Source organism: Diabrotica virgifera, chromosome 6 (assembly GCF_917563875.1).
Source record: "Diabrotica virgifera virgifera chromosome 6, PGI_DIABVI_V3a".
In the NCBI taxonomy this organism is placed as follows: domain Eukaryota; kingdom Metazoa; phylum Arthropoda; class Insecta; order Coleoptera; family Chrysomelidae; genus Diabrotica; species Diabrotica virgifera.
The window spans coordinates 241993495-242013229 of record NC_065448.1 but is presented as its reverse complement, the minus strand read 5'-3'; the positions used below and the strand labels follow the sequence as shown (position 1 = coordinate 242013229).

At 34.6% G+C, this 19735-nt stretch overlaps 2 protein-coding genes across 2 annotated transcripts in view; one reads left to right on the top strand and one right to left on the bottom strand.

The window, feature by feature from the left end:
• Positions 1–19735, bottom strand: part of LOC126887447 (homer protein homolog 2) — a 91442-nt gene that overhangs the window by 39515 nt on the left and 32192 nt on the right. The gene's annotated exons all lie outside the window — the stretch shown is intronic.
• On the top strand, positions 1154–18888 carry LOC126887454 (cuticle protein 8-like). Its single transcript, XM_050654995.1, has 4 exons — positions 1154–1202; positions 8125–8277; positions 11492–11763; positions 18784–18888. Exons 1-3 carry the CDS (start codon positions 1185–1187, stop codon positions 11753–11755), a joined length of 435 nt encoding a protein of 144 aa, XP_050510952.1. The 5' UTR covers positions 1154–1184; the 3' UTR covers positions 11756–11763; positions 18784–18888.

The following is a 19735-nucleotide window of genomic DNA, read 5'->3' as shown; positions in this document are numbered from 1 at the left end:
TCAGTTGCAATGGGTGGGAAAACCTCTCAGTACGGATCAATTGGGATATAGAGAACAAGCCTACGTTCTTTCCGATGAGGCTCCAATAAGAGCCGAAAATCGCGATTCAAAGGACTGGACTGCGCTCCGTATTCTAATTGAAAAGTAGGATTGTTTTGCCTTCGCATTGCAACTGAATTAAAAATAAAATTTTTATTTTATTTTTATATTGATCTTTACTCCTTCGAGTAACTAGGTCCATTTTCTGTTGGAATTTACCAGCTGAACAGAAGGGGTCGTGAATTGTAAGTTTTTGGAATTCCCTCTTGTCTTCTTCGCTTCAGCATCCATTTGGCTTGCAAATTTTAGAAGCCTTGGAGGTGGTACCAAGGAAATGGACCAATAAGTTTTCGATTTAAAAATCTTTTAGTAATATTTTAATATTTTCTAAATATTATTAATAATGCTATTAGTATCGAAAACTTCATCTTTTAATTGCCAGATGACGCTAGTCATCTAATATTTTCACTTCAGTTGCAATGGGTGGAAAAACCTCTCAGTACGGATCAATTGGGATATGGAGAACAAGCCTACGTTCTTTCCGATGAGGCTCCAATAAGAGCCGAAAATCGCGATTCAAGGGACTGGACTGCGCTCCGTATTTTAATTGAAAAGTAGGATTGTTTTGCCTTCGCATTGCAACTGAATTAAAAATAAAATTTTTATTTTATTTTTTATGTATTTGGGGATTGCAATCTGGCAATAGCGGCTACCTTTATATAACGGCCGATAGTTCTTTAATTCTTAGTGGCGGTTATTGACAGGTTTTACTGTACCTATAACCTCATTTTAAAATACTTGTTCAATTATCCAATTGTTTAAAGTGGCAACAATATGTATTAAACATTTAAAAAGCTGTAAGTCCGCTAATGAAGACTTTAAAAAATCAACAGACCCGAACATCTTGAATCGTAGTAGGCTGATTAATACGTTGTTGCTAAAATGATGCGAAACAAATAATCATTGTTTCGTATATTCACACCGCAAATTAGAGAAAGCATATAGGAAGACTAAATATACAGGGGAATATACCATATACCCCTCTTTTCGACAACTACCATCGAATGCTATAAAAGCATACGGCCCGCTTCCTTGTTCCATCAGTTTCGTTGTTTTCGTGTGTAAACAAAAACAAAACAAGCAAAATGTTCACCACCAGCCAAGTGAGTCGTTTTTGTTTTTACAGTGACAAAATTTGGATTAAAACGTGCACTGTGTGAATTTGTGTGAACTGAAAAGGTTTAGCATTAAAAAAAATAAAATCCTTTATAAAAGGTATACTTCATTTAAAAATCCCTTTCAGGGTACATCACAGAATGTTGTCGAACTAAAGAGTTCATCATCAGTGTTGTTAACACGTTTTACAAGCTTGAGCCCCCAAAATGTAGGGTTGAGAACCCTTTAGATGTTGTATAGTTGTAGAAAATTTACATGTTTAAAAGAAATTAAGTCTGTTGTTTAAAATAATCCTAGATTTTACATCAGGTACCATAGGACTCCCTACAACAAACGTGGTTTGTTAGTCCAGAGGGCAGAACCTGACATTACGGTCTCTAAATAGCAGGGCTCTGAGTAAATAGGAACAGAGTAAATAGTTGCTATAACATAATATGTAGTTCTGTCCCCTGGACTAGCAACCCACATGTTGTGAGGAGTTCTGTGTTGTCTGATGTACAATCTAGGATTATTTTAAACAGCACACTTAATTTCATATAAAAATGTAAATTTTCTATAACTGTACAACATTTAAAGGGTTCTCACCCCTATATTTTGGTGGCTCAAGCATATAAAACCTGCTAACAGCACTGGTGATGACTCTTTATTTTGAAAACGTTTTGTGTACAGCCGACTACAGAAAATTATTATCCTTTGTGGATTTTGTTTAGCATTTTCATCAAATAAAAAGTGTCTTGTTGGTCAAATGCTAGAAATTAGCTTGTCGAGCATCAGTTCAGGATGTGCAGGGTTATTCACTATATTTTGACCCCCCTGTAAACTGCTTTATTTACAGAATTAGAAAAAAAGGGTAAAATACAAAAGTTATTCGATTTTTAAAATATGATTTTTTGACATATATATTGTTAGTAAATAAGTATGAAAAACTTTAAGCGCTAATTCTACATGAAGAAATAATGCCGGTTTGCTCTATAAACATGTGTCCGCGACTGCTTCGTTTCCGAGATAAGGGGTGTTGAAATTTTTATTTCAAACTGCCAATTTATTTATTTCTCTAAGACCAGTTGAGCTATGAAAATGAAATTTGGTGAGTTTTACGAGGTAGTTATTGCGCATTTTTTGACATACAATTAAGAATTTTGTATTCACCATTGGCGCGCATACGGGTAAAAGTCTGCATTTTTTTAAAGAAAAAAATAGTACGCCACTGAGATGATTCAAATTAAAAATTATTTTTGAATTCCAAGTTTAATTTTTGATAAAAAACCTTTCTTGCCTTTTTTTCGCATGGTGCACCGTTTTTATGCATAAAAATAAAACATATTGACGCGTATTTTTCATTTCTTAATACATTATAATAATAATTATTAAGAAATATCCAATATAATAATAAACTGGAACAATAACAGAAAACATTACTAATAAGTTTTTAACTAGGTGCAGAGCTACAACACATGTAAAAAATTACCTCCTTTAGAGGTTACAGAAGAATTTTATATTCATCATTGGCGCGCGTACGGGTAATGGTCTGAATTTTTTTAAGAAAAAAATAGTACGCCACTGAGATCTGTCAAATTAAAAATAATTTTTGAATTGCTGGTTCAATTTACGACAAAAATCTTTCTTGTCTTTTTTTCATATGCGGCGCTGTTTTTATGCAAAAAAATAAAACATCTTAACGTTTACAAAGTATTTGAACTAAGTTTCTATGCATATGGAAACTACCTCAAATACTTTGTAAGCGTTAAGATGTTTTATTTTTTTGTACAAAAACGGCGCCTCGTATGAAAAAAGGCAAGAAAGATTTTTTGTCGTAAATTGAACAAGGAATTCAAAAATGATTTTTAACTTGAAATATCTCAGTGGCGTCCTATTTTTATCTTAAAAACATTCAGACCATTACCCGTACGCGCGCCAATGATGAATATAAAATTCTTCTGTTACCTGTAAAGGAGATCATTTTAAACATTTCTTGCAGCTTTGCACCTAGTTAAAAACTTATTAATATTTTCTGTTATTGTTCCAGTTTAGTATTATTATATTGGATATTTCTTAATAATGTATTAAGAAATGAAAAATACCTGTCAGGATGTTTTAATTTTCTGCAAAAAAAAACAGTGCACCATGTGAAAAAAAGGCAAGAAAGGTTTTTTATCAAAAATTAAACGTGGAATTTAAAAATAATTTTTAGTTTGAAATATCTCAGTGGCGTATTATTTTTTTCTTTAAAAAAATTCAGACTATTACCCGTATGCGCGCCAATAATGAATACAAAATTCTTAATTGTATGTCAAAAAATGTGCAATAACTACCTGCTAAAACTCACCAAATTTCATGTTCATAGCTCAACTGGTCTTAGAGCAATAAATAAATTGGCAGTTTGAAATAAAAATTTCAACATCCCATATCTCGGAAACGAAGCATTTGCGGACATATGTTTATAGAGCAAACCGGCATTATTTCTTCATGTAGAAAATTCTCTATTCAGTAATATAAACATTAAGATAATTAAATTAATTGACACAAAAAGAAGAATGTATGTAATTTATTTAATATAAAATACATTTTACTGCTGTTAGAAAACATAAATAAAGGTTTATTGCACAAATAAACATTAATTTTTGCTTAAATTCAAAGTTCAAACTGCCAAGAGGCAGATGAGTGGTAGCTCGAACATTGAATTTATGTGAAAAAAGTAATGTTTATTTGTTCAATAAACATTTATTTCTGTTTTCTGACAGCAGCAGAATGTATTTTGAATTAAATAAATTATGTACATACATTCTTCTTTTTGTGTCAATTAATTTAATAAAAAAAACATTTTTTGGACACCCTGTATAATTAATCATGTTTATGTTTATATTATTGAATAAGGAATTGAATAACACTTCAAATGAGCTAGCAGTCGACCCCTATTCTCATTAAAAAAATAGTTGATTACGTCATCACGCGCAAGTGGATGACGTCATTAGTACGATATATATGTAAAAAAATCGAATAACTTTTGTATTTCACATTTTTTTCTAATTCTGTAAATAAAGCAGTTTATAGGGGGGTCAAAATATAGTGAATAACCCTATACCTCGTACAATAATCACGATATGCGCCAGTCTCAAACTTAATTTTTTATTTAACAAAATCTGAAAAATTTTTTTACTTTTTTCGCCCATATTTTCGGCTGTAGCTCGAGAAATATTGCTTCTACAAAAATAAATTATAGAAGGGGAAATATTGGTTTTTTAATTTTGCCTAATATATGATCAACTAGAAATTTAAAATTTGTTTGTTGTTTAAAATTGTTGTGTGAAAATTATTTAAAAAAGTGCAAAAAATGGAGTGTTTCATTTAAATATTTTCGACCCTTAAACATAACTTAAAGCAGTTTTTGCATAATAATTTTGCAATCCAGGATCTGCAAAAAAAATTACAAACTTGCAAAATTATGCTGGGCCCAAATAAGTACTTAATCAACTATTATAAATGGGAAATAAGCCACAATTTAACTAAAAAAATGATGTTTCGACGTTCACATCGGATGTCGTTGTCAAAAAACAAAATATTAATAAATTAAACAAAAATATTGTTGCTTAGTAAACAATTCTTCTAATAATTTAATTTAATCTGACTCCTTTATATCGGCAATTCAGACTGAATTGCCGATATATTGATTGTGTTAATAATCTCGCATGTCTTGCCCATTCTACGTAGGACCTCAAAATTAGTCACATGATCCACCCATGAAGTTCTTAAAATGCGTCTGTAACACCACATCTCGAAAGCCTCTAATTTTTTTAAAGAAGCTGTAGAATGTGTCCAGGCCTCTACTCCGTATAATAACGTAGAAAATACTGATCGCATCTGATGAAAGAGATTTTGGTACCAAGTGGTAAATCGTGATTTGTGAAAAGAGACCTGACTTCTAAAAAGAGACTTCATAGAACAAACGCTGATTTCCTATGCGTTGTTTCATTTCACTAGAGTCCCATTGGCTGTTTATTTTGGTACCAAGGTATATGCAGCTGTCCACCCCATGAACTGGTAGTTGGTTAACCAACAGCCGTATATTTAATATTTTGCCCTTACTGACTACCATGTACTTTGTTTTTTTTTCGTATTGAGATCAAGTCCATGTTCTCTACTTATATCTAATAAGTGAGACATTTTGTTAAGCAAAAACTATTAAACCCATCATAATGAAATTTAGCAAACGTTTCAGCCGTATTTAGAGTTTTTCTAGGCGAAATATAAAGGTTGTATGTTATGTTTAAGGGGTCGACAAAATTTTATTTCCATTCTATTTATTTTATCAAAAACACCATTTTGTTGAACTTTTTTTTCAAAATTATTGCTATTTTTTAAATAATAAACAGTAAATTTGAATATTTGAAATCTTTTGATAAATTGTCGTTTTATTAATAAACTCTATTAAGACCATTGGTACATAATTCGCAAATATTATACGGGTATCCCTACTTTTTTTGTCTTTACACGGCAAATTACGTGTAGTAAAATTCACACTGGTATGGATATGTAAATATTACTATTAAAATGACATTCTACTTGAAAATGACATCATTAATTTAAAGAGGTGGCTCTTGAATGTTCTTGGATAACTGTTATTTTTATAATAGCAAATTATTAATTCAGTTAATAAGTGTGATAATTTTATCACTAACTATGTATTCAGTGATTGTAATAATTTATATGTACAACAAAAACTAATACTCAATCGAGAAAAGAGGAAAAGTGAAAAAGTGATTTTTTAATAATATATTGTTACTATGGAACGCTTACAATTTTGAACATCTTTAACAACAAAATACTTGGATCACAGAGTATATTATCCTGGTGTATTCTCTGCTTGGATCTTCCACAAATAATACACAATAAATAACTTTTTATTAAGTTCACGTCTTAAATCAATTATTTATCAAATACACTATATGTCAATATTATTTAATCCTCAACTCAAAATATTCCCGATGCCATGTCAAATATTTAAAATTTTCACTGATTGTTACTGTCTGACTGACAGTATGCTGACAATATTCTATTCGACTGAGTGCGTTGTATGACAAAGATAGATTTGGAAATATTACCACGGACATTGTGTTCATTTTTTTTTTCGAATTCTGAAAAAACCAATAAATATTTTTGAAAAATTTAAACGCAGAATGAAAGACTACATTATTACCGAGGGCCGAAAGTCCCTTAGAATACATAAAAAGTTTATTTTGAATGAGGTATTCTAAATTAAATATCACACTAAATTTTCTCTTAGTTTTTCACCCCTTTAACTTATTAAAATAAACATTATAGAAGTTCTCAGCGACTTTCGGCCCACGCCAATAACGTAATCTTTCATTCTGCGTTTAATTTTTTCAAAAATACTTATTAGTTTTCTCAGGATTCGAAAAAAAATGAATCCCCATTTGAATAGCATTGCAGCCGAAAATACGTACCCTTCTTCTTCTTAAGGTACCTATTCGTTCCGGATGTTGGCGATCAGCATGGCTATCCTAACTTTGCTTGCTGCTATTCTGAATAGTCCGGTTGTCGATGTATTAAACCACTTTCTCAGGTTTTGAAGCCAAGATATTCTTCTGCTCCCAGGTCCTCTCTTTCCAAATAACTTGCCTTGAAGAATGAGTTGCAACAAGCCATATCTCTGTTTATTCCTCATAACATGGCCAAGATATTCTAGTTTGCGCTCTTTGATTGTGTTAATAATCTCGCATTCCTTGCCTATTCTACGTAGAACCTCAACATTAGTCACACGATCCACCCACGAAATTCTCAAAATGCGCCTGTAACACCACATCTCGAATGCCTCGAGTTTTTTCAAAGAAGCCTCGGAAAGTGTCCAGACCTCTACTCCGTATAATAACGTAGAAAATACATAGCATCTGATGATAGAGATTTTGGTAGCAAGAGGTAAATCGTGGCTTCTGAAAAGAGACTTCATTATTATGAACGCTGATCTCGCTTTTCCTATGCGTTGTTTTATTTCACTTGAGTGGTCCCACTGGCTGTTTATGTTGGTACCAAGGTATGTGTAGCTGTCGACCCTGTCAATTAGTTGTTGGTTAACCAAAAGCTGTGTATTTAATATTTCGCGCTTACTGACTACCATGTACTTTGTTTTTTTCGTATTGAGATCAAGTCCGTATTATCTACTTATATCTGATATGCGCGACATTATTCTTTGCAAACCATCTAGACTGTCTGCAGAAACTACAGCGTCGTCGGCATATCTAATGTTGTTCAGACGCACTCCATTGACTAATACGCCTTCCTGTAGTTCTCCCAGCGCTTGCTCGAAGATACATTCAGAGTATATATTAAACAGCACCGGGGACAGGATGCATCCTTGCCTCACTCCTCTATCTATGGAGACTGCCTCTGTCAATTGGTCATCCACTTTAATATTGGCAGTTTGGTTGTAGTACAAATTATATATGATTCTCCAGTCTCTATCATCTACTCCCGCTTCTTTCAAGATGTTTATGGGTTTATCATGTTTTACTCTATCAAACGCCTTTTTGTAGTAGATAAAACAAATATACACGTCACAGTCAACATCCCTGCATCTTTGCATAAGCACTTGGACAGCGAATAGAGCCTCTCGGGTGCCTAAGGCATCGCGGAATCCAAACTGCGTCCATGATACCTGTTCTTCGCATTTTTTTTATATATTCTGCCGTGTATCACTTTCAGAAACGTTTTGAGTAAGTGGCTCATTAGGCTAATTGTTCTGTAGTCTTCACATGTTTTGGCATTTACTTTTTTGGGTAAAGTTACGAAGGTCGACTTTAACCAGCTTTGGGGTATTTTTCCAGTTACGTATATTTTGTTGAATACAGTTGTTACGTACGCATCCTCTTAATAATAATTGTTTTTTTTTTTCAGTTATTTTTCGTCTTGTCTTGCTTCGCCCTCTCACAAGCAGGCATTTTAGGTGGAGGGTATGAGGAGAGTTATGGCGGTGGATATGGTGGTGGACTCGAGTTACACGGAGGATACGAAGGTGGTCATGATGATGGAGGACACGCTGATTACTATGTAAGTGAAAACGTTTTGTAACTCTCGTTCCCTCTCTTGTGGCGCTACAGCCCTGGCCTCCCCAGTCCCCCAGCATCCACCTGCAAGTATCTCTGTCCCTGTCTGTTTTTCTCCAGTTATCCACCCTCAATATCTATTTAGTATCGATTCTCACTTCGTCTATTGACCTCTTTCTTGGTCTTACTACTGGCCGACGTCTCACCATAGTTCTCATTTTTTCTGATGAAGCTACTTTCCATTTACATAGCACGACCAATAAACAAAACCGCTGATACTGGTCAGATGAAAATCCGCATTGGATGGTGGAGGCACATACGCAGCATCGACAAAAGATCAATTTGTGGGCAAGAATTGTTGCTAATACCATTATTTGTGGGATAGAACCGTAACAAGTAAATAATACTGGACAAATTTTAGTACGTTCTTTAACGGTAAAATATTGCAAAACCTCTAAATTTTAAAGAACCGCTTGGATTGACTTGAAATTTGGCATATACATAGCTAACAAGTCAAAGAAATAAAAAATGATACTGTGCCGATATGTGCTTTTGCCCCGGTTGTGGTTTTCGCTCCCTCTTGGGGATGAAAAAGTATTCGTCCAAAGTAAGTCCGGAAATTGATAAACTGACTAATTTTAAGTAACTTTTGTTCTATAGAGTTTTTTCACTAAGTCAATACTTTTAGAGTTATTTGCCAGTGAATATGTTCATTTTTTCAACAAAATAACCACGCTTTTAGATGTTTTTTTGCAAATAACTCAAATAGTAAGTATTTTGTCGAAAAAACATTCATAGCAAAAATATAGCCTGTAAAAATTAAAAAAAAATGGTGTACATATCACGTTTCTATACCTAGTAGAGGCAGAGTTATAGCTAATTAAAAATAGGTTCATATTCGTCAAATTCCAAATGGAATAATTTAACGTGAAATAACCAAAAATGAAGCACATTTCGGGGAAAACTCGTTCCAACTTATTTAAAGTGTTAAAAAAAAGCTTCATTTTTGGTTTATAAAAAAAATTTCTAGCATCAAAAGTAAACAAGTTACGCTCAAAATAAAGTTAGTCCCTTTTTTTTTGGTAAAAAAATCGGGAAAATCACCCCCTAATTAGTATCTCAAATGAACTTAATCGTTACGACTTCACAAGTTTCTTGACTCGTATATGTATTGTTTATATGATCTGTAAGTTTCATCGGTTCAAAGTCCTTATTTTGGAAAGGGCTGTAGTTAAAAGGGGTTGAACGAGTCACTGATCACGAATGTATGCAAATTTAGAAACACCAAATCTTAATCAATTTTTGTCTAACAGAAAAACAAACAAATACATGATATTCAGAAAAGCAATGCTGACTTTTTCTGTTTTTCAAGATTTTTGGTATTAGGTCTGGATCCCGCGTATGAAAAAAAAGTTGATTAATAGCAAGCTGAAAATTTGTTAATAGCTTAAGGGTGTCTAGTCGGATAAACTTTGATATATTGGAACACTGGAACAGGGGCAGTTTTAATTGTGGAACAGGTTAAAAATTTGGGACGGTCAGACCACGAAAACGGCACATTTATTTTGTCCGACAGAACAGACTTAAACTCTCCGAACAGAGATTAAACTCTCATGCAAAAATCAGACTGCTATCTATCACCTGTCATAATTCCTGTCACTTGACATATTCTACATGTTCCACTCATTAAAACGCCCATTTGGTGATAAATATCAGTCTGATTTTTGCATGAGAGTTTAATCTCTGTTCGGAGAGTTTAAGTCTGTTCTGTCGGACAAAATCATGTGCCGTTTTCGTGGTCTGACCGTTCCAAATTTTTAGCCTGTTCCACAATTAAAACTTCCCCTGTTCCAGTGTTCCCATATATCAAAGTTTGTCCGACTAAACACCCTTAAGCTATTAACACATTTTCAGCTTGCTATTAATCAACTTTTTTTTCATACGCGTGATCCAGACCTATATCTCTAACATTTTTTAAGTTATTTTGAAAAAAAAGCATATTTTTCAAAAATAAAATTTTTAAAAATTTTACATTAAAATTAAATTTTTTCTAAAATAAGCACTTTGAATCGAGAAACTTACAGATCATATAAACACAACAGTAAAATAATTTGTGGAGCGGTAACGATTAATTTCATTTAAGTTGCTAATTAGGGGGTGGTCTTCCCGATTTTTTTTGCCAAAAAAAAGGGGTTAACTTTATTTTGAGCGTAACTTGCTTAAATTTAATGCTAGAAACTTTTTATAAAAACAGAAATAAAGCTTTTTTTAAACACTTTAAAAAAGTTATAATGGGTTTTCCCCAAAAAGTGCTTAATTTTTTGGATATTTCACTTCGAAGTATGTATTCTATTTGAAATTTGGTGAATATGAATCTATTTTTCATTGGCTATAACTCTGGTTTTACGAGGTCCAGAGACCTAACGCGTTTTACCCCATTTTACCCCGAGACCACCATTTTTTTTACTTTTTTACAGGCTATATTTTTGCAAAAAACGTTTTTTTCGACAAAATACTTACTTTTTGAGTTATTTGCGAAAAACCGTCTAAAAATGTAGTTATTTTGTTGAAAAATGAACATATTCACTCGCAAATAACTCGAAAAGTGTTGACTTGGCGAAAAAGCTCTATAGAACAAAAGTTACGTAAAATTCAGTTTATCCATTTTCGGATTTATTTTGGACTTATATTTTTTCACCCCCAATAGGGGGTGAAAGTCACCCCCAGGGCAAAAGCACACATCGGCACAATATCACTTTTTTTCTTTGACATGTAAGCTATGCATATGCAAAATTTCATGTCAATCCAAGCTGGTTCTTTAAAATTTAGAGCAAAAACCGTGAAAGAATGGACTATTTAGAATTGGAGTTAATTCAAGAATTAGTCAGACTCTTTTCGGATGATATAAATCCTTATCTCGTGAATAGATCAATCTATTTTCAGCATGATAGAACACCTCCTCATTATCTTCAAGGCGTTTGTGAGTTTATCGACAATATATTTCCAAATCGCTGGTTTGGAAGAGGAGCTATCAAATGACCAGCAATATCCCCGGATATAGCACCTCTAGATTATTTTTGATGGGGCTATTTAAAAAGCAAAGTGTAATCCAATAACTGAAAGATAGCATTACAGTAGGTATAGCATTCATTTCTCAGGAAACGATTCGAAAATGTTTCTGTTACCACGTAAGGCCTTATATAATTTTTTATTTTCAGGAACACCCAAAATACAAATTCAACTACGCCGTGCACGACCCCCACACGGGTGACGAAAAACAGCAATACGAAGAAAGAGACGGTGACGAAGTAAAGGGAAGTTATTCCCTCAAGGAAGCTGATGGTACAACCAGAATCGTAGAATACAAAGCCGACAAACACAACGGATTCAACGCCGTGGTACACAAAGTCGGCGAACCCCATCCACAACTAGAATCATACGGAGGACATGGACAAGAAGCTTATGGAGGCCATCATTTTTAAAAACAACGGTAATCAAAAGTCGTAAGATGCTTTATACACTTATAGGTCGACAGAAATATCTGAAATCGCCAAGGTTATAGTGATGTTGAAAAAGTAACTATTCGTTACAAAGTACTCGTTACTTACGAATACCGAAAGTAACGATTACTATACAGAGAGGCAAATCGTTACTTTGATTACTCTGATTACTTCGTTACTTCCTACCAATCGTATCAGAGCGAGTAACGGCTATTGTATCTACTTTGATTACTCTTATTACTTCGTACCAATCGTATTAGAGCGAGTAACGACTATTGTATCTACAATCAGTACACTTAATTACTTTCTAGACTGACCGGAAAAATGTGGAAATGATAATGTTTCTACAGTATGATCAACAACTTTAATTTTTTATGTATTGCATTGGTTTTATTAGAATTAGACCAAGGCACTTAGGGGGGCAAATACAAAAGTAATCAAAGTAACGAATACTGTAAATGATTACTTACTATATCGGAATACCTATACAAAATACCTACCTACTGAGAAATACGATTTTCGATATGATTACCGGTACTCAAATACAAAAGTAACAAAAGTAATCAAAGTAACGAATACTGTAAATGATTACTTGTTATATCGGAATACCTATACAAAATACCTACCTACTGAGAAATACGATTTTCGATATGATTACAGGTACTCAAATACAAAAGTAACAAAAGTAATCATAGTAATCAAACTAACGAATAATGTAAATGATTTACTTTATACAAAAGTAACGATTTGTAACGAATATTCGAAAGTAACTATAATCAACATCACTACAAGGTTAGACTGATCGAAGGTTTTGGTTACGCGACGTTATCAGATCAATTGGGTTTCAAAGGTTTTTCGGTTTTTTATTTGTTACCTGTTTCACAGTAGAATTTCCTTCTTGCTCCTGCGTAACTTTTGAAACATTATGTATAATTTCACGGGACTGAGCACTTAGTGTCCTATTTTTCACGGCACTTGTAATATTCATGTTTATTAAAAAAATATTAAATGTATTCTAAATAAACAATTATTCGACGATTTTATTCGACAATGTCGCAAAACCACTGATTTTGCAGCCAACGCGTTCAATTGAAGTCCCCTCTCCTTGACTTGCTACCTGAGTGACCTTCGCCGTTTAAGATATTTCTGTACAATTGTACAATTATACGTAGTCAATTTTATAGTACATATTTCGATAGCCAAAAAATAATTATTTGGTCAGTAAAATACTAAGTTTAACTATATGAGCAAGTCTTTCTTGCTTTGAACTCCTAAGACAATAGACAAAATTACCATTGAAATCAAATATTTTCTTCGAAATACTGCACATTTGTAAAGTATTTATGCACAAATACTTTATAAAGAACACACGAGGTTTTGCGATAAAAAATTTTAATATTCCTATCGACAACTTGTGAGTTGTTTCCAAATTGATCTCAAGGTTTTGGTAAAAAATACAGTAAATACGAAACGTCTATTTGTATATAGCTTTGATCATTTAAATATTGGTCATTCTTGACGCATAAGCAAAGCTAATATTAGGGACAGTCAAATTAGATACACAGATTTTTTAAAAATACTAACAACTGCAATCAAAAAGTAAACTTCCTTACAATTTTAAACATTGAACGCAACAATTTACTATCTGCTGCTTGGTCTGTCACATTAAGTATCTTCTTCAATAATTTCGTGGATATTAGCAGTATAAATATGTTATAATGATGACTTGTTGAATAAAAAAGATACCTAGGGTAATATATGAAAACCATATCCTTAAGAGGAAACAGTAGCGATCAACAGGTAGCAAAAACGCTTTCCAAGATTGCGGCTGTAATTTTGAATATTTTTTCGAGATATTTGGCACACGTATTCGTAATATAAAAAAGAAGGGCGGTACAGAGCCCAATTTGAAAAATATATTAATGTGTGGAAATTACTCTGTAATTAAATAAAATATTAAAAAAACGAGCCTGTACCGCCATTAAAAAAACAAAAAAATACACTTTCTTCAAATAAACTTTTTTATCCGATGCCTAGATTTTGTGTCATTTTGGAACTACTAATGAAATAAAAAATTTTAGTAGTTCCAAAATGACACAAAATCTAGGCATCGGATAAAAAAGTTTATTTGAAGAAAGTGTATTTTTTTGTTCTTCTTAATGGCGGTACAGGCTCGTTTTTTTAATATTGTATTTAATTACAGAGTAATTTCCACGTATTAATATATTTTTCAAATTGGGCTCTGTACCGCCATTCTTAATGATATTACGAATACGTGTGCCAAATATCTCGAAAAAATATTCAAAATTACAGCCGCAATCTTGGAACGCGTTTTCGCTACCTGTTGATCGCTACTGTTTCCTCTTAAATATTTAACTACACTATTGGACGTGTTTAGGGTTTACTTTTTCTGTCCATATTCCACTGTATGAGTCCGCTGTAAATAGATTCTCAAAATCTTAAACACAACCCCCATTTTTTATTGCAGATTTGGATTCGTCATGAAAAACTAAGCAACATTTATTCGAAACAATTTTTAGAATTGTTGATAGATGGCGCTAATAAATCGTCTTTTTCCAATTATAGCGCCATCTATCAACAATTCTAAAAATGTTTCAAATAAATGTTGCTTAGTTTTTCATGATTAATCCCAATCTGCAATAAAAAATATAGGTTGCTGTTTAACATTTTAAAGTTTACCCCCACCCCACCTGTAGGGGGTGGGGTGGAGGGTCATGTTTGGTGTTATTCGATAGGTTTTTGAAAAATATCAAACATGTGTTTTTAGTTTTTCATTTGAAAATGTATTTCTCGAGATATTAGAGCGTTTCTATAATTTACCTATGGTAGCACAATAAATTGTTTTTTCCGATTATAGCGCCATCTATCCAGAATTCGAAAAAAATGCCTCAAATAAGAGTTGCTTACTTTTACACAAGGAATCCAAATCTGCAATAAAAACTAGGGGTTTCTATTTAAGATTTTAAAGTTACTTCCCACCCCACCTCCAGGGGGTAAAGTGGGGGATCTCGTTTGGTGTCATTGGATAGATTTTTAAAAACTATTGAAAACGTGTTTTTCAGTTTTTCGATCCGATGTTTAGTTCGCGAAATATTCGACCGTTCCGCTACTTTTGGGACACGCTGTATATAAATATGTGGGTAGTTTTTACATAAAAAACGATTTTTCACTAAATAAGTTAAACCTAGGTTAGTGTACGATAAAACAGAATCAAACGCATAAAATACGGGTACCTATATATTTTTTATGCCTTAATTCACACGTTAATTATTGTTTTGAACGAGATTACCGATGGGTATATTCGTCATATTATCAATACTCCTCAACCGTGATGATTTTATAGCTCATAAATATATTGCTTATGAGTTAAAATGGGAAAATTACCTACTATTTATATTGCATGGTAGCAAGTGAGTTTTATTACTTTGATTAATTGCATTATGAAATGAAATATGAAAAATGTAGAAGTATTAAATTCAAGAACAAAGATTCTTTCATAAAAATTGGTTTTAAAACAAGAAGTCTAAAAACCGAAGATCTAAAAGCTTGGAAGACTACGTTGGAAAACAAAATTCTGGTGACAACCTGAATCCGAGCCTTCTACGTTTGCAAGGCATGCGAAACGACAAATGAATAGACCAGGAGGAATCTACAAATTGCATTCCACAACCTGTTAATTTATCTAGGTAAAGATAGAACGAATTTTGGTTTTAAAAGTTTTTGAAGTTATACTTCTTTACGATCGAGAGTGAAATTTTATAATTCCCTGGCGCATGCGCACACAGACAGTATGTAGTTCATTGCTAATATTTCAAGATAGGTACTTATGTACATAATATATATCAGCGTAAATAAGTCATTAAAAGAATATATTAGTGTTTTTAGTAAATGTATTATTTATTATAATTTTTGTGTCTTTGGATTTGTCTTCCTCAGTAGTAAGATAATAAAATATCTAGGTATAACATTTTTATACCCCACTTGATCTATTTGTCACCGTGTTGTGTAATTATATCCGAGACGTCACTTACAAGGGGCTCGATAGCTTGGTTAGTAGAGCATTGGACCAGAGATCGAGAGGTCCCGGGTTCCAATCCCGGCTAATTCATATTTTTTTTTAATTTTTGGTTGTTTTAATAAAAAATCTTTAAGTGGTAGGTAAGAAAGTTAGTTTAATATTTAAATAAAATACAACTAACCTGTTAAGTATATTATTTATTTCGTTGAAATTATATAATAGAAGTATAACTTCTTACGTGCGTACAAAGTACACACACATTATTTTTTTGAGATAGAACTAGATACATATTTCAAAGAATAAACAAAAGTTAGTGTGATGATGCATTGTTTTCCTGGTTTGTAGGCCGTGCCCTGGAAATATTTTTTCCTCGCATTTCGCCTGCAAATGCGGTAGATACTGTTTCAACTGGAAAAGTACGTTACTATGGTTACGATCTTCTAAAAATGCCTGTCGAGGGCATTTTTGGACGCAGTTGTTACACGATGTTATGTACACGAAATGGACAAATATTTGCAGACAACAACCTACAAACCCGAATAACAATAGCTTTGTTCCAACACGACCGAGAACCGTCACGAAACGGTAACGCTCATCGGATCGTCCTTCCCACTGTTCCAACAAGAATTGTGATTTTTCGGTGACGGTTTCGTGATGACCATTGCAGTAATAGGGCAAATGCATAATGTGCTGGTTGGACTGACTTGAGCACTAGGATTTAATTCTTTAAATTTTTTGAGCCTTTGATCGACTAAAAGCACACAAGATGTCACCAACGAAAATGACAAATATATGATAATGATAGATAAATCAGTTATCAGTCAGATAACCGTTCGAACATCGGTTTCCAAATTACCGTCATGGGACAATAACTGGGCGATAAAATTACGAACATGCGCACAACAAACGGTACAAGTAGTTTCGTGACGGTTTCTGGGCCGTCCAAAAGTTCATGTTGGAACAAACCTAATGTATCATCACACAAAACCGTTCGTGAAAGCGTACTTCTTCTTCTCGTAACACCACAACCCGGGGTGTGTCTTGGCTGACTACACAACTCGCTTCCATCTAGAACGGTCGTCCATCGTAGTTGGGTCAGTCCCATTGTTCTTAATCTGACCATATTATGTTATGTCTACATTGCATTCGTAGATGTTTTAAGGGCATTCTTCCTGAGGGGGCTTTCTCACAGATTAACTTGGCAAGGAGGTTATTAGAGAGTCTACGAACACGGCCTGCCCATCTTAGACGTTTGTAATTTAAACTCTTGGCTACGTCGATAGACCTATACATCTGTCTGACCATATTATGTTATGTCTACATTGCATTCGTAGATGTTTTAAGGGCATTCTTCCTGAGGGGGCTTTCTCACAGATTAACTTGGCAAGGAGGTTATTAGAGAGTCTACGAACATGGCCTGCCCATCTTAGACGTTTGTAATTTAAACTCTTGGCTACGTCGATAGACCTATACATCTGTCTGACCATATTATGTTATGTCTACATTGCATTCGTAGATGTTTTAAGGGCATTCTTCCTGAGGGGGCTTTCTCACAGATTAACTTGGCAAGGAGGTTATTAGAGAGTCTACGAACATGGCCTGCCCATCTTAGACGTTTGTAATTTAAACTCTTGGCTACGTCGATAGACCTATACATCTGTCTGACCATATTATGTTATGTCTACATTGCATTCGTAGATGTTTTAAGGGCATTCTTCCTGAGGGGGCTTTCTCACAGATTAACTTGGCAAGGAGGTTATTAGAGAGTCTACGAACATGGCCTGCCCATCTTAGACGTTTGTAATTTAAACTCTTGGCTACGTCGATAGACCTATACATCTGTCTGACCATATTATGTTATGTCTACATTGCATTCGTAGATGTTTTAAGGGCATTCTTCCTGAGGGGGCTTTCTCACAGATTAACTTGGCAAGGAGGTTATTAGAGAGTCTACGAACATGGCCTGCCCATCTTAGACGTTTGTAATTTAAACTCTTGGCTACGTCGATAGACCTATACATCTGTCTGACCATATTATGTTATGTCTACATTGCATTCGTAGATGTTTTAAGGGCATTCTTCCTGAGGGGGCTTTCTCACAGATTAACTTGGCAAGGAGGTTATTAGAGAGTCTACGAACATGGCCTGCCCATCTTAGACGTTTGTAATTTAAACTCTTGGCTACGTCGATAGACCTATACATCTGTCTGACCATATTATGTTATGTCTACATTGCATTCGTAGATGTTTTAAGGGCATTCTTCCTGAGGGGGCTTTCTCACAGATTAACATGGCAAGGAGGTTATTAGAGAGTCTACGAACATGGCCTGCCCATCTTAGACGTTTGTAATTTAAACTCTTGGCTACGTCGATAGACCTATACATCTGTCTGACCATATTATGTTATGTCTACATTGCATTCGTAGATGTTTTAAGGGCATTCTTCCTGAGGGGGCTTTCTCACAGATTAACTTGGCAAGGAGGTTATTAGAGAGTCTACGAACATGGCCTGCCCATCTTAGACGTTTGTAATTTAAACTCTTGGCTACGTCGATAGACCTATACATCTGTTGTAATGATAGGCTGACGCTCCGTCCAAACATCGACACTCGGAACCGTGCGATTCTCTCAAATCGCGCAGGTGCCCCCACTAAGTTCCACCTCTCCGAACCAACGCCGCCAGAGGGATATTTAAGAGCATCGTAAGCGACGATCCGGCAGTCCTGAACGACCGTTCTGGGCTCCATAACCAGCCAAGCGAAGTGAGCGAGGCCGGCCAACCTGAATCGCGACGTGCACCGTTCGTGAGGTGATTCGTAAACTCAGGCAGGCCAACTCGAGACGAGACGCACGGTGTACCGAAGTGAGGTAATGCGCGACTCGTAATTCAACGGAGGCAAGCGTATTGAGCGAGCCCCGATAGATATAATATATTTGAATACCTCTGTTAATTTTGGTTCTTCTGTTACAGACGCCCATCCGGAGGAAGACTTCGCTGGAACGGGATAAAATATCAAATTATTATTTTGCGTTATATTGTTATAATTTAGAGTTAATAAATTTGCTTTGTTTTCAACCTGTGTTTTACTGAGTCTGTCGTCCTGAAAGAACTACCCGTTACAAATTTGGCGCCCGAGCAAAAGTCGAAATATACGCAAGTAAACGTCGTTATTCGACGCCCAGATAATACCAAAAATGCCGACAGATAAAGACACAGACTCAGTATCAGGTGCCACGACGGGTACGTCATGGATAAATCGTCTTTCCAAAGAGGAATTACAGCGCGACGCCGAAAGATGCGGGTTGGATTCCAAAGGAACCGTCGACGAGTTAAGATTAAGACTCAGAACCTTTTATAAGGATCGCGGGGAAGCGACAGGAACAATCCCAAAAAGCAATACTTCCAAGGAAGCCGAACCAGAAACACTGACCCAAGAAATTTCATTAATCAGAAACCAATTACAAGACTTAACAATGACAAAACAAATGAGGCAATCAGATTTGCTAAATCAAGTGCGGAGGTGGAACACACACTTCGACAAGAAACATTCGGATGCAGTAGACTTCATAGAAAGGATAGATGAATTAAGCCTAGCCTACGAGATCGATAAGCAAGATCTGCTAAAAGCATTACCAGAATTGTTAGGAGACCACGCATTGTCATGGTACCGAAACAACAACAGAAATTGGGATTCATGGACGGACTTCATCAAAGATTTTAAGAAAGCTTTTTATCCCAGAGAATATTTGCTACAGCTAGAGGAGCAAATCAGAAACAGGAAGCAAAGGAAAAACGAACCAGTGGATAGATACATCACGGATATTCAAACATTGATCAGACGAGAGGGATCTTTGTCAAGAAACCAAGAACTCGACAGGATATATAAAAATATGCTGCCAGAATATAAGCTCTACGCTCGCCG